Here is a 14,004-nt window from a genome sequence, read left to right as displayed (position 1 = left end):
TTTTATTGTGTTTTTGTCTTTTTAATAACCTTTGTTTAACAGTCCTCCCCCTCCCATTTTAATAATTTTAAATGGAGGGCTTATCTCAGCTGTCTCTTTTACGAAACTTTCAATAGTAGGACAAGACCAATGTTTGTTATATAAAAGTCTTTATGAGCATCTATGCAATTTCAAAAAAAGAAACCCACGTCATAACATTAAATATTTTTGCTTACAGAACTTAGAACAAACTTTATAGCCGTGCCTTTTGGACCTACTATTTTCTAATTGCTCAAAGCTTTCTATGATTACTGCCACTGTGTATTCCCAATGCCTAAATCTTTGCAATATTTCAGGTGTACATATTAAGAAAAAAACTTAGCATCTTCCTTAGTATTTCTATTAACCCTGATAAGCTAACTTTTCGGGTATTTTTTAACACAAGGGGGGGGGGGGCTCTTGAAGTGAAACAATTTGTTTTTAAAACAATTTCCATAAATACACATTAAGTATGCAGAAAAATCTCAGCGCATTGTCACATCCAGAAATGTCAGATACAGAATTTTCTAATAGTAAACCTAAAGGCTAAACAGAACTGATTGCTATTTACAAATTTCAGAAATAACATTAAATACTAATACTTAAACCAGCAAATAAAAAAATTATCATTTATGAAATGCTTGTAAACGATGACATCTTTAGTAAGCTAAATTTAAATTATGCTTCCAACAGGCGACACATAGGTTTGCATAAAATGATGCAACATTTGCACCCATTGCAGTACCTTTGATTTGTTGTTTGTTTGTAACATAACCTTAAAACCATTTGCAATACTGATAAGGTGGCCTGTATTGTACCAAAAGCACTCTGAGTGCCTTCTGACACTCAGAATTTGATGACTTCTTTATACATTCATGAGGGGACAATATTTTGCTTGCTCATGCTAAAACAAAGCAGGTGTGTTCTGTTTTGAAAAGTTTTTCCTTTTCTAAATGTTGCAATTGGTATATATAAGTTAGGGATGATTGGGTGTGGTCTTAAATTCTTGAAAAATATTTATTCTGAGCCGTTTCATTACATGCAATGAGTAGATTTTCAGTTATTAGGCAATATTAGATTAAAGTGTTTTAGTTACAAGCTCTGATAGCAGAACCAAATTAAAATTCATCTAAGTCTAATTCATACGTGATTTTCATATGAAGTGCATTTACATCTGTAATTACCGACAATCGCTTGTATTTTATTTCATGTCATTTAACGCTTTAACAAATTAATTGTTTTTTTCTAAATAGAGGATTAAAATATCTGTACTGGCACTCACACACACACACACACACGCACACACACAAACACACACAGACACACGCACACACACACACACACACACACACACACACACACACACACACACACACACACACACACACACACATACATACACACACAAAGTTGCATACTTGTTTCTAACTTAACCCTGTCTAGTGTCATCACCGTACATCTTTTCTGAGCAATGTAAAACTCATTACACACTGTACCTGCCCAAGTAAGACTTCTTCTTTGTTGTTAAATTATCATAGTAACTGTTACTCTCATTAAGCTGTACTATTCAGATCTCACTGATGTGATTTTTCACATAACAGATCATGGACACAGCAGGTATACAAATATAAGGTTTCCTATGGAGTCTTTTGAGATAATTTCATTATTCTGATTAATAATTAATTTGTACTTAACTTTTCTTGTGAGCGATTATAAATCAAACACATCAAAAATGATTAACTTACTTGTAGCACAGAATTCTAACCCTTAGTTACCACTGATAGTTCATCAGAATCCAGACTTTCTGAGAAAAATTTTAACAATCACACTATTAACATCACTTGAGAAATGGTCAGTCACTTGCTTTTTTACAAGTAAATTGAAAGTGAGAATCAGTGACTATTTTGATACTGTTGGCCTTGTCTGGTAGAGGGCTAAATATCTTCATTGTTCACGTGGGATTAATAGTTTCTCAAATCAAATTTAGTCCCATTAGTTTGTTGCCTTTTTATTCATGTCAGACAGCTTTTTAATTAATTTCTGCTTGTAAAATCACCACAAATTAGTAGAAAAACTGTATATATCAAACATATAAGTGATGATACACTGTAGAGTGCATATACTGGGTTCTATTACATAATTTTACTAATAACTGAAGTACAATATGCAATGGATTTGAAAATAATTCATGTACTTCTCTATTTTTAATCTTAATCAGACTTCCAGGAGACTAGCTAACACTAACCTCAATAATAGTTGCCTTTGAATTTTTCTCTTCTCTGAATGCAGAAGAGGGGGTGAAACCAAAACCTACCCCAGAAGTCTACTTGCACAGCAAAGCAGAAGGTAAGCAGTCTTCATATCACTCGCTTATTAATAATAATAATCTCAGTATTATGTCATTTATGCATTTTAGTTACTACAAGATCAGAAGTGTGAACTATTTTACAGTAAGAATGGTGTTATCTTTTCTCCTCCATTTTATGTCTGACTACATTTCCTAGCAGTTTCGCAATAACTGACAAAAGTCACTTTTCACTTATAACTGTTTACAATAACATGTGGATCAAACATCCTGAAATTATCTGTCATTTTGAGTCTGGAAATGAAAATATGCACCTGTAACCATTTTCAATACATTCTTAGATGTTGTATCAAAAAACTTATTTCAAATGAATCGTTGGTATCAATATCAGGAAGGCATCATGCCATATTGCATCACCAGTTTACTGAGTAGTGTCCTTGAAATAATAGATGCTCAGATGCCTTATCTGATTCAGCCATCACAAGTCTTAGCAAAACATAGAGGATCTTGGCTGCAAACAGCCATCTGATCTCTCCTACAGGACACAAGACCTTTTGGGAATTCCCTGGTCCTGGTCCTTCCCTTTCTCTACCTACTGTCTTATTTTAGTTTTTGCTTGGGCAGGTTCCTTCACCCAGTCTCTAATGATGATAGTAAGACTTATTTTAACTGTTTAATTATCTTTCATCCAAAAATGCCCCTGTAATTCCTATAAAATATCATTTAAAAGGCTGTTCCATAATAATCCTGCTTCTTCTTCTTCTTAAGGGAGGAGACAGCCAAAAAACTGCATATCTTCAAAGTCTTTTTTTCTTTAAAAATATATAAGAAATATGCATATCTTTGATCAAGCAGGTTAAACACAGTTTGTATTATAAGCTCATAACTAATTGTTTTTTTTTTTTTGCTCTGAATATACTTTTAAATTTGAAATAAATCTGATGAGAGTCATGTCCAACAGTCAGGGATGACCACTAGCTTTATCAATAACTGCTATACACACCAACTATCTTACATCTTAAGTACTTTCCCCATGTTCATCTTACTTTCCATTCATCTGTCTATATCCTTCACTAAGTATCAGTTATGATTTCAGAAATCTAAACTACTGAAAATAAAAATCCAGATGACCCAAATCCTAATATCAGCTGTTGTAATATACTGCAAAAGTAGGAAAACAAAATATATCACAAAACAAATAATACAAAACAAATTCATAACATATGTTTGGAACCAGGAGCAAAACTAGCAGCAGCATTTATTCTTATTTCTACTAAATATATCAAACACTAAGATGTATAAACAGTGGAGGTAATTCAAAACCAGTCATCCCTCAACCCTGACATTTTTCTTCACTAGTTGTCCCTGATTCTCCTATATGCCATGTCTGGAAGAATGTTCTGGTAGGATGCTTACAATTACTGCCCTATACCACTATCTATCTCATCAAGCAACTATCAGATCCAATCTGCTGGTAATGGGCACAAAATTCACCTCGTGGTTATTAACATTCAGCACCCATGGAACACTTGCAGTGTTAGTGACTTAAGAGACAACGCACATATCTTTAATGCCAGAAAAAACTGAAGGCTTTGGGTTGTATTCTCATGGCATGTGCTCATATCTGAGATTATCATAGCAGCTTTAGGAATGTCTGTCTAACACTATTTTGTTTGCTGACCAAAAAGTTTATGGCCATTAGAATAGGTATAATAGGTTAGAATTATATCTCCTCTTTTCCTCAGCATAAAGAGATGTTATATTCTTGAGATGCTGTCCTTGTTAATATGAGTTATTAAGGGAGGTATCTTCCCAAGATGATGATGATACCTTATCCATTCATCACTGCTGTCAAGTCATTCCCTACTCTTACAGAAACCTTATCAACATCCATCACCATCCATAGAGTTTACTAGACAAGTAGGGATTAAACTTCCTTATCACACACACACACGCGCACAAACACACACACATGCACACACACGCGCACACACACACACACACACACACACACACACACACACACACACACACACACACACACACACACACACACACACACACACAGCTATGAACAATTTTTGGTCACTGATTCATTTACCACATCTCTGGGATGTTGGAGGAATCAGAGCTGTCAAAGAACACTCACATGAACTGAAGAACATTTTGAATGTACTAGGAATGCTCCTGAGCTGAGATGCAAACCAGAGAACCTGTCATTGTGAGGTGATAGTGCTACTCACTACATTACTTTACCATCCATTGATGGCTCAGGTGGATGTAAAACATCCCAGAGCACTTTAATATGAAAAGAAGGGGTCCATTTATTTATTCAAAGGTCATTAGTGTTTACACTATTTATAATTTACAAACATTTTTTGTTTCTATTCACATAAAATATTCCTAATGTTTTGCTCATTTAAGTTTTATCATTCAGTTAATACACTTCAGTACAATAGATTTGCCCACCAAACTCTCCATATATCATTCTTCCCCTTATTCTGTTCATCCAGCGTCAAATAATTAACTTTACACAATGTTTACTATGCTAATTTTATCTGTTCCTTAGACGTGACATCAAATCCAGATCCCCAGTCTTATTTGCTTTTAAACAGAGCTTATTACTGCTCCTGTGACATTTACAGTACTTATGGTGTCATCTGTTTTTACTTTTCCCTGTATCCCAATGTCATTTCTTCATGAACTATTGTCTTAGATTGTTTACACTATCTCATTTTGTTTCACAAAATATCTCACAGTCAGCTTTTCATAGGTATCTAACCAAGTCACATCCCATATTATATATGGGATTATTTTGTTAGGTAACACCAAGTCACATCCCATATTATATATGGGATTATTTTGTTAGGTAACACCAAGTCAAATCCCATATTATATATGGGATTATTTTGTTAGGTAACACCAAGTCACATCCCATATTATATATGGGATTATTTTGTTAGGTAACACCAAGTCACATCCCATATTATATATGGGATTATTTTGTTAGGTAACACCAAGTCACGTCCCATATTATATATGGGATTATTTTGTTGGGTAACACCAAGTCACGTCCCATATTATATATGGGATTATTTTGTTAGGTAACACCAAGTCACGTCCCATATTATATATGGGATTATTTTGTTAGGTAACACCAAGTCACATCCCATATTATATATGGGATTATTTTGTTAGGTAACACCAAGTCACGTCCCATATTATATATGGGATTATTTTGTTAGGTAACAGATCTAGTACAATTGCCCTTAATTTTCATTTCCTTTATACTCCAAATTCTCCAGTTTTCTTTTTTTATCCTACAATGACTTCCTTCACCACCTTGCTTTTAATGGCCTCTAACCTATATTTCCCGTAGCTTTTTATGTCATGACTGGATGACAAAAGGCAATGAACATTACAGGTGACCAATGACAGTTGATGAGTGAGCAAAAAAATGCTGCCTTGCATCTTCAAATCATAAACACGTTTTTTGATTTGCAAAAATGACAGAGAAAATTAAGTCCAAGAGAAATAAAGCATGGTTTCAGTTACTTCTGAGCAAGTGTGGTGTTGTCCAGTTTTCATGATTTTACAAAGCTTTAGCAAAAAAATAAAGTTTGCAGCACAGATCTCCTTAAATATGCAAATATTACAAATGCTTTGACATGCTATATTACAATTTACTTCTGCAGTTTTGTGATCCAAATTCATGATCCTCTTTATTTATTTTATTTGTTTTTGCATTAAAGTTTCAGTCTCTGTCTCCATTTTTTTTTCTTCTTATACCATTTGGTTTGCCTGTTGAGTTAAAAGGAATGGCATCATCAGTAAACCAGGGAAATCTGCTTTTAACTGACTGCTCAGTGTCACTGGCATAGATAATGAATGGAACAGGTCTTAACATTGATCCATGTTACATCACTAATCACTTTCCCTTTACAGGTCAGATGCCATTCAGCATTCTCCTATCTTGGCTCCAGTCTAGTTACTTAATATGCACAATGCTGTGCTGTACCCCTCTCATTCTATAGTTTGTTGTAGGCTTTTACTTAAGTTAGGTTGCATACACTACTTTTTTATAATCAGTCTTTAGTGTCTTCCATTCCAAAAGTCAGTAAAGGCAGGTGTTTTTCATGGTGTCTTCATGGGTGAACATTTCCTGTGGTTACTATGTCATGTAAGATTAAATAAATATGTGTTTTAATCTCCATTCCCTGATTCACTTTGGTATGCTTTGTTCATTTAAATGGGTTTGATGGTACAAATGTGAAAATGTTCAAAATAAGACTATGGAAGAAATGATAAAATAGGAAGAGGAGGTTGTTATGGAAGAAGAACTAGAGTGAGGTCAAGATGCTCATCTCAGCCCAAAATAGAGAAACTAATGGGAAAGTGTGAGCAGGATTTGATACAAAACATATTGGGATTGCGCAAGAAGGCATTCACCATGATTGAAGGCATTTACTAGGGTTGCTAACTAGATCTGCTAGGAGATAGGAGGTCTGTGAGACTGTCAGTTCAAACTTTCTTTACATGAACAATATGATGCCATATAGCCAATGAAGCAAAAAAGACATGAGGTGCATGAGGAGGCAGTTGAGGCATTTAGGTTGTATTGATCATCAGCTTCTTACAATGGAAGATATGGCAAGAAGAAAACAATCTGAAGTTAAGTGGAGTATCTGGAGATAAGGAATGCACTGACTGGATTTTTTTTAAAAAAAGGTGGTTCGCTGGACTATTTTTACAAGGATATAGCTAGACTCAAGAGAGCTTCCCAGTTGCCATTAACTTTAGTTGAGAGGAAATATAATAAATCGAGAATAATTGTAGCAAAGTTTCCATCACAGTTTAAACATGGAACAGGTATTATGGCATCACGAACCAGATGGTCAGTGGAAGGATGACTGATGTTTGTATACTATAATTTTTTCTGAAGTCCTATCATGGCAAAGACAGCAATTTAAAGAGACAGTCAAGGACTCTAGGATACTTTAATATTCATGCTGAGTGTATTTTGCTTGAATGCATGTAGAAAGTTGTGAAGTTGATGATGGCTATCACAAATAACTAATATTGATATTCTGGAAACTTAACAACTTAACAACTTAGCTTTTCCAAGACAGCTGGTCCCTCTATTTCTGTGAAAGTAGAAAATGAATATGAAAAGGAGGGAGATTGATGAACAAGTTAAAGGGAGACTTAATATGGGTTTGGTAGGTAGTTGGTGACGGCCTTAATTGTCTAACAAACTGAAATGGATGAGTTTCATTATATATAAAGAGCAGAAATATTTTGATGCTGACTTAAGGTGGATGCATTTTGAAAATACAACAGACACATTTATAGATGACTACAGTGGTAGATATTATGTGTTTAATGTTAGTTGTAACAAAACTAATTTTAAACTTTATTTATAATACTGTTTTGAAAGCTTTGATACAGACTGACTGCTTGTTCCATAAAAGTATATTAAAATATATTTTATAAAGAGCAATTAAGCTTCATATAAGAATTTATTTTGTCTTTTATTTAATTTAATGACAAATATATTTAGTGAATTATAATTTTCCTCCAAGAAATTTAAACAGTGGTCTGCATTGTTTACTTGGGAAGGATCAAAGATTATTAACGGATATGGCGATTATGTATGGGAGCTAGGATAAAGGTGGTTTAGTACAGATAGTAAGGTATTTAAGACAAATTTGATAATGTATAGAATAACAATTGAGTTATGCTAAATTATTCTTCATAAATGTATAAAATATTAAAGTAATTTTCAATTTAACTGGTATTTTTCTTAAAGATGAATGCAGTCATTGGCGATTAACAAGTAACTCCTAGGAGAAGATCAAGCATGAATGTTTAAGATGTTACCTGTAAATAAGATTGCAATCATAAATAAGTTATCGATGCTAAACATGTAAAGGCAGTAAAAAGGAGTTAACACTGAAAATATTAATTTACATTGAATTTCATTGTTTGATGCTTTGACATATAATATTATGTAAGATATGGGTAATCAGAGCATTATGGTTCGTGATGATAGAGCTCATTTAATTATTATATAAAAGAGCCATTCAGTTCATAAACTTATGGAATAAGGTGACTAAGGTAGTAGTTATGGATATTAAATACAGCATTAGTAAGGTGGGGCAGAACAGACTGTTTGAGAAATGAGCTGTGCTGTTTGGCTTTATACATCTGAATGTTGAAGGATGGCTGCATGATGCAATTATCCTCTTAGTTATTAATAAATGAATGAAAGTATACTGTTAAGGTTTATTGTGTCTCTCACTGTTTAAACAAGGAGGTAAACTAGAAGGATTTGTTGGAACATAACAGGAACTCAAAAATAGGCTGGGATTGGAAGTTACAGCATGAGAAAAAAGGAAGAGTAGATTTTTTTTATTTTGAGATGAAATATATGGATGAGTTCAATGATAGTGAGAGCGCCTTTTTTGGGATAGGAAATCTGAGGTCATCTAAAACCTGAAGGGGGCTTTATTCTAATTAATATAGAAATGTTAGAGACATATAATTACAAATGTATAATGCTTTAATCTTAACAGCAGGATGCTTTATATGATTATGTTACTTGAAAGAAGAAATGACACATATCATAAGATGTGATCTGTATATTTTGTTTGTGGGCGACTAGAATGTGGAATTCTGTATTAAATTGTTATATGGCAATGGAACAAGCACTGGAGTGGAGTAATAAATGTTTGAGGGTATAAAAGAAAGTAGAAAGAAAGCACCAAATATGTTGCTATGGTTTATAAATATAATTCCTGGTGTATGACTCCATTTGGAGTAGAAGAGCATGACATGATGTAAAGTATTGGATAGAAGGACAAACTGATTTTTTATTACTAGGTATGAATAAGCAAAAATATGAATTTTGGAAGTAAGAGGTATAATTTTTACAAGTAGGCAAGCTGAAAGATTGAAAATTAATGAGTTTTGTGAACAATGAAACAATATTTTATTATGCAATGAAGAGAAGTTTTCAAACAGAATAAAGAGGAATGAGCCCAAATCAGATATGATATCATGTGCAAATTTGATTTGATCCGAGGAAAATCAGCTTATAATGTCATTGTAGTGCATGGACTACGGTGACTGTGCTCTGATATCCAAAAAAAGACAAATCAGTTAAGTACTACTGTGGTGTGAGACTCAATCCTAACAAATATTAAGCACCCCTGTTTAACTTGCTAAAGTCAGATCTCACGCTAGGCAGTCAAATCTGTCAGTCTTGACCAGCAAATTTTCTGTTTGCTGTCTGTACCACTCCCTGACTGTCTCTTATAAACTTAACAAGTTTATACAATACTAGGATTTGTGTTTGTCTCCATTTTCTGAAGGATATGAAACCTGAAGTTCAAATTTATGCCATTGTTTAGTGACATCAGTTCTCAGTGATTTATCAGAAAACCACAAATTTTATGAGGAACAGACCAAAAATATAAAGCAAAAATCTGGACATTCTGTAAAACTATGGACAGTTAAAAGGCATGGTAAGGTGAGTGTAAGCTGCTTCATTGCCTAAATATAAGAGAATTGTTGAAAAATCTTACTGTTACATTGTCTTTCCGTAAGTGCTTGCTAAGTGCTTTCTGCCTTTGAAAGATGGCAAGACACTTAGCACATTTTTACATTAAGTAGTAGTTCTTTAAAATTAATAAATGGCAATTAACACCTCAGTCTGAAGGCATGCACAACAGCAGTATAAAATACTAATGTCTGTGCACAGGGTCAGACTGGGCATGCATAGAACTCCTTTTGGAGCATGCGCAGGTACCCACATGCACAGTTTAAGGAAACGTGCTTCTAACTCTATTGTCAATTACACATCTATTTTTTCACTTCTATTAGTTTTCTCCTTTTAACAGTCCTATCCCATTTCTTGCACATCACTGTCACCAATCTTTCCATATATTTTACTCGTCCACAAAAATCGCTCATGTTATTTTACATGGAAATAAAGTCTTTATAAACTAAATAATATCCACAATTCCTAATTTTTCTTCAAAATATACTCAATACATTTTTACAGGATTCAGCCTGGATTCCCATAACCCGCGGTTGTGGTGCTGCGGTAGCGTTGTCGCCTCACAGTAAGACGCTGTCCGGTTCGATTCTCAGCTAGAGCATCTTCTGCATGGAGACATGCATGAATGGGCGTACCTTCGTTGAAGGTTGTGCATCAGGCCTGGCAAGCTGATATGTAAAAATCAACTGCCAATCATTAGCAGACCAAAGTTCCGCTGTGGCGACCCCTTACCGGGAAAAGTCAAAAGACACAAACAAAGCCTGGATTCCCATAACAAAGAAAATTCCAAAATATTTAACCTTGTTTCTATACATTTTTGGTAACCAAAAACAAGCCCTATAAATATATAGAGATTATTCATATTAACACATGTATTCTAAGCACCAGTTTTATTTTTCTTCTTTAGATTTCATTATTACTAACCATTTTACTTTCTCTGTTATGCCTATCACTACAAACAGTGACAGAAGGAGACCACCACGATGAAATAAATGCCAATCACTATAACTTCCATTTTTAGCAACCTAGTCAAAACTTACATCACCACTAATATTATTAAAATCTCTGTTTCAACTAGTCTTCTTCCTTCTTAACAAGAAGCATTTATTAGTTCACTTTGCTTAGTGATGCATCTTTCTCTAATTTTCTACATGGGTTTATTATCCTAAAAATTCATTACATCTGAACATTTTACAACCAGTGTTCTGTCACTATATCTTTCAAATCTAATTCTACCTCCTTTTATAAATATGTCTACACCCTCAGCTCTTTGTTAATAGTACAACTACACAATCTTACTACTCATGCAATATCAGCTTCTCACCAATAAAAGTAATAGCATGCAAGTTATACAAAAAGATATATTCTTTGCTTTCTTTTTAAATCCTAAAAAACAGTTTGCCATTTTCATCCATGCATCTTTAAACGGTTTACCTTCATTATGTTGAAAGTAAGCTGTACGATGCACCAAAGTGTGAAAATACAACTTGAAGTTTTGAGGAATGTCGACTGCAAATGTTGCGAATTCCAATGAGTGAATGCACATTGGCACATTCACTCATTTGAATTCGACATTCCAGGTGCAGATCACACTATAGCGGGGATCGGAAAATGGACCCTTTCCCTCACTGTAGTGTGATCTCAGAGTTTGTATATTAAAGTAGCAGGGGGTGCAGGGGGGCTTGCCCCCCTGCATAACGATGTTTGGAGACATGTCTCCTAACTTTCACTGTTGTGCTTCAGTTTGAAAATGGTTGAATCTGGTTTTCCAGGAAACCATTTTGACATTTTGATTCGGAAACATGTTGAATTTTGTGATTTAAAGTCACACAATAGTGCGATCGCACAAATCACTTTTAACATAATGAAGGTAAACCTCTTTAAACATTTAAAGTACCTAACATTAACATTTGTATACCATATAGTATTATTCCTAGGTGCATCCAATTTCATTCTACCTCTCTCTCAATTTTCATCCCCTTCTTCATTTCCCCATCCTTCTTCTGTAATGTCTGATATTTATTTTTTGCAATTCAACTCTTACTTCCTTTATACCGTAGTGTTTCCTTTTCATTTTTTTCTTCTTTTGTGTATTTCTTCCATTTTGAATTTTTGACTCACTTCTTTGCTCTTTAATTACCTTTTCAGTCATTTGTAGTTCACCTTTCCTCATTTTCAATAATTTATTATGCTTCCTTTCCTTTACTATTAACTGCTGTTTATCTTTTAGCCTTTCTTCTAACATTAGCTTTATATACAATCCTGATGTATATTCTTAATATTTTTTCTGCATTATGTTTCCATATTTTTTTAAAAAATATGTTATAATGGTTCCAAAAGCTATGTCCCTTTCTTTGACAAACAGTTCATTGTTTTTCCTCAAAACATGTTCCATCAGAGTGCCCATCTCCCCTCCCAACAGATAAACATCTCACATGACTACAGTCATAACTAAATACACATTAAAGTCAGATTGGTGACGCTGGTTTGCTTATCCATTAAAAGGTGTATTATGCCTTTTCCTATTAAAATCATGGTAAATGCATTTTTGTCCCTTGTTTTATAGTCACTCCCTACCTGCCCTCTCATATCCCAAAGTCATTCACCAAAGGATCGACATCTAATAGCATAGTGTGGGGTCCATTTTGTTATAACAGCCATAATATAATATTATAACAGGCAAGGCTTTCATTTTAATGTCAAATAATGAGATGTGATCAGATATTGGAGGGAATAAGACTGATAAATAGATGATTAAAAGTTTTCCTATATGCAGATGATCAGAGCTGATATGTAGCTTTGAATGTTGACTGCTACTAGTGATTCTTTAATGTTAAGTGAATTATATTTCATTCCCTGTAAGGAGGCACAGAGTAAAATGATGCTGCAGTTTCAACTTGGATGACATTAAGAACTGCAGCTAGTTTACTCTAACAATCCTCCCCCACTCCTTTTTTGTGTCACAAACAAGAAAAAAATTACCACTGTACTCATAGATTATAGGTTCATAGATTAGTACTAAGCTAACTGCCCTTTCGAGCCATTTTAAGCTTAGTCAATTAGTACTAAACTGTAAACACCTCTTCAAGTACTTAAATCAGTACAGTATATGATGAGGTGCACAGCATGGCTTTCTTAACTCTTTCACTACTATGAGCATCCTATACTTTGCAATAGATTCCATATTCAATAATATGAATGATGGCTGCCTTCAGGTGGCCTTTTTATCAACATGACTAAGGTCTTTGAAACTGAATCACCATCAGTTGTTTAACAAATCTGGCAAATTTCATTTGGACAGTAATACTTTGCAAGGAAAGCTACGTCAGAAGCAGAACATTCCAGGTATGCCTGAGTAAATCCCTGCCTAAACCAAACACATTTAGCACTGGTGTTCTATAATGCCCCATGCCCCCTACTCTTTTTTCTCTTCATCTTTGATTTCAAAAATGATTTTTCACATATTAAAACAGGATTATGTATGCTGGTGATTTGTTGTTCCTCAAATCAAGTAAAAAATATCTAACCTACAGCATAAATTGCAATCCAGTTTCACTGCTCTTTGCAATGGGACCTACCTCAATAGAGTACTTGTGAATCTAATTAAATCCAACTTCACGTTTTTTGCCAGCAGTTAGACAGCCTCTTCTAAGTTGTAAAATTATATAATACTGGCAATACTGTATCTAGTGTTTCCAAAGAAACATACATTGATTTCAACCTGGGCCCTTATTTAATCTTTGTGAAGCATGCAGATTTAGTTGTTAGTGAAATTCTGACTCAGCTAAAGATATGTTACATGATGACCCATATTCACTCACATTACATGCATTGTTCCCTAGCAAAGAATGTTCTTGTCACCAAAACTGAATATGGCTTTCCATTACTAACCTTCTATTCCTGTTACAACACACAAAAAGATTGATGTAAACAAAATATGCATGTTGATTTTGCTCATATAGACTCTTGTGCTCATAACTCTAACCTTTTAACAGGCTTTAACTGGCTGCCTATAAACAAGAGAACTACACTACTGTTTAGCACTCTGTTTTTCAAAATCATCAAATAAGACCAGTGTCCACTCTTAATGAAACAAACTTCAAATTAGACAGCATCTCAC

The 14,004-nt window shown here is 34.1% G+C and overlaps 1 protein-coding gene across 6 annotated transcripts in view; it reads left to right on the top strand.

The window, feature by feature from the left end:
- The window catches only part of LOC122788802 (SPARC-related modular calcium-binding protein 1-like), a 1,601,573-nt gene that overhangs the window by 1,079,701 nt on the left and 507,868 nt on the right, over nucleotides 1-14,004 (top strand). For 4 of the 6 annotated variants that reach the window (XM_044055793.1, XM_044055707.1, XM_044056156.1 and 1 more), the window contains exon 6: nucleotides 2,275-2,364. The exons of 1 other annotated variant lie outside the window; for it this stretch is intronic. In XM_044055793.1, coding sequence (XP_043911728.1) covers nucleotides 2,275-2,364 — 90 coding nt within the window. The remainder of the gene's footprint in view (nucleotides 1-2,274; nucleotides 2,365-14,004) is intronic. One more of the 6 variants, XM_044055892.1, reaches the window with a different exon arrangement.

Source organism: Protopterus annectens, chromosome 1.part0, assembly GCF_019279795.1.
Source record: "Protopterus annectens isolate FY-2018-M chromosome 1.part0, PAN1.0, whole genome shotgun sequence".
Taxonomy (NCBI): domain Eukaryota; kingdom Metazoa; phylum Chordata; order Ceratodontiformes; family Protopteridae; genus Protopterus; species Protopterus annectens.
The sequence above is the reverse complement of the archived record's forward strand: the minus strand, read 5'-3'. Positions and strand labels throughout refer to the sequence as shown.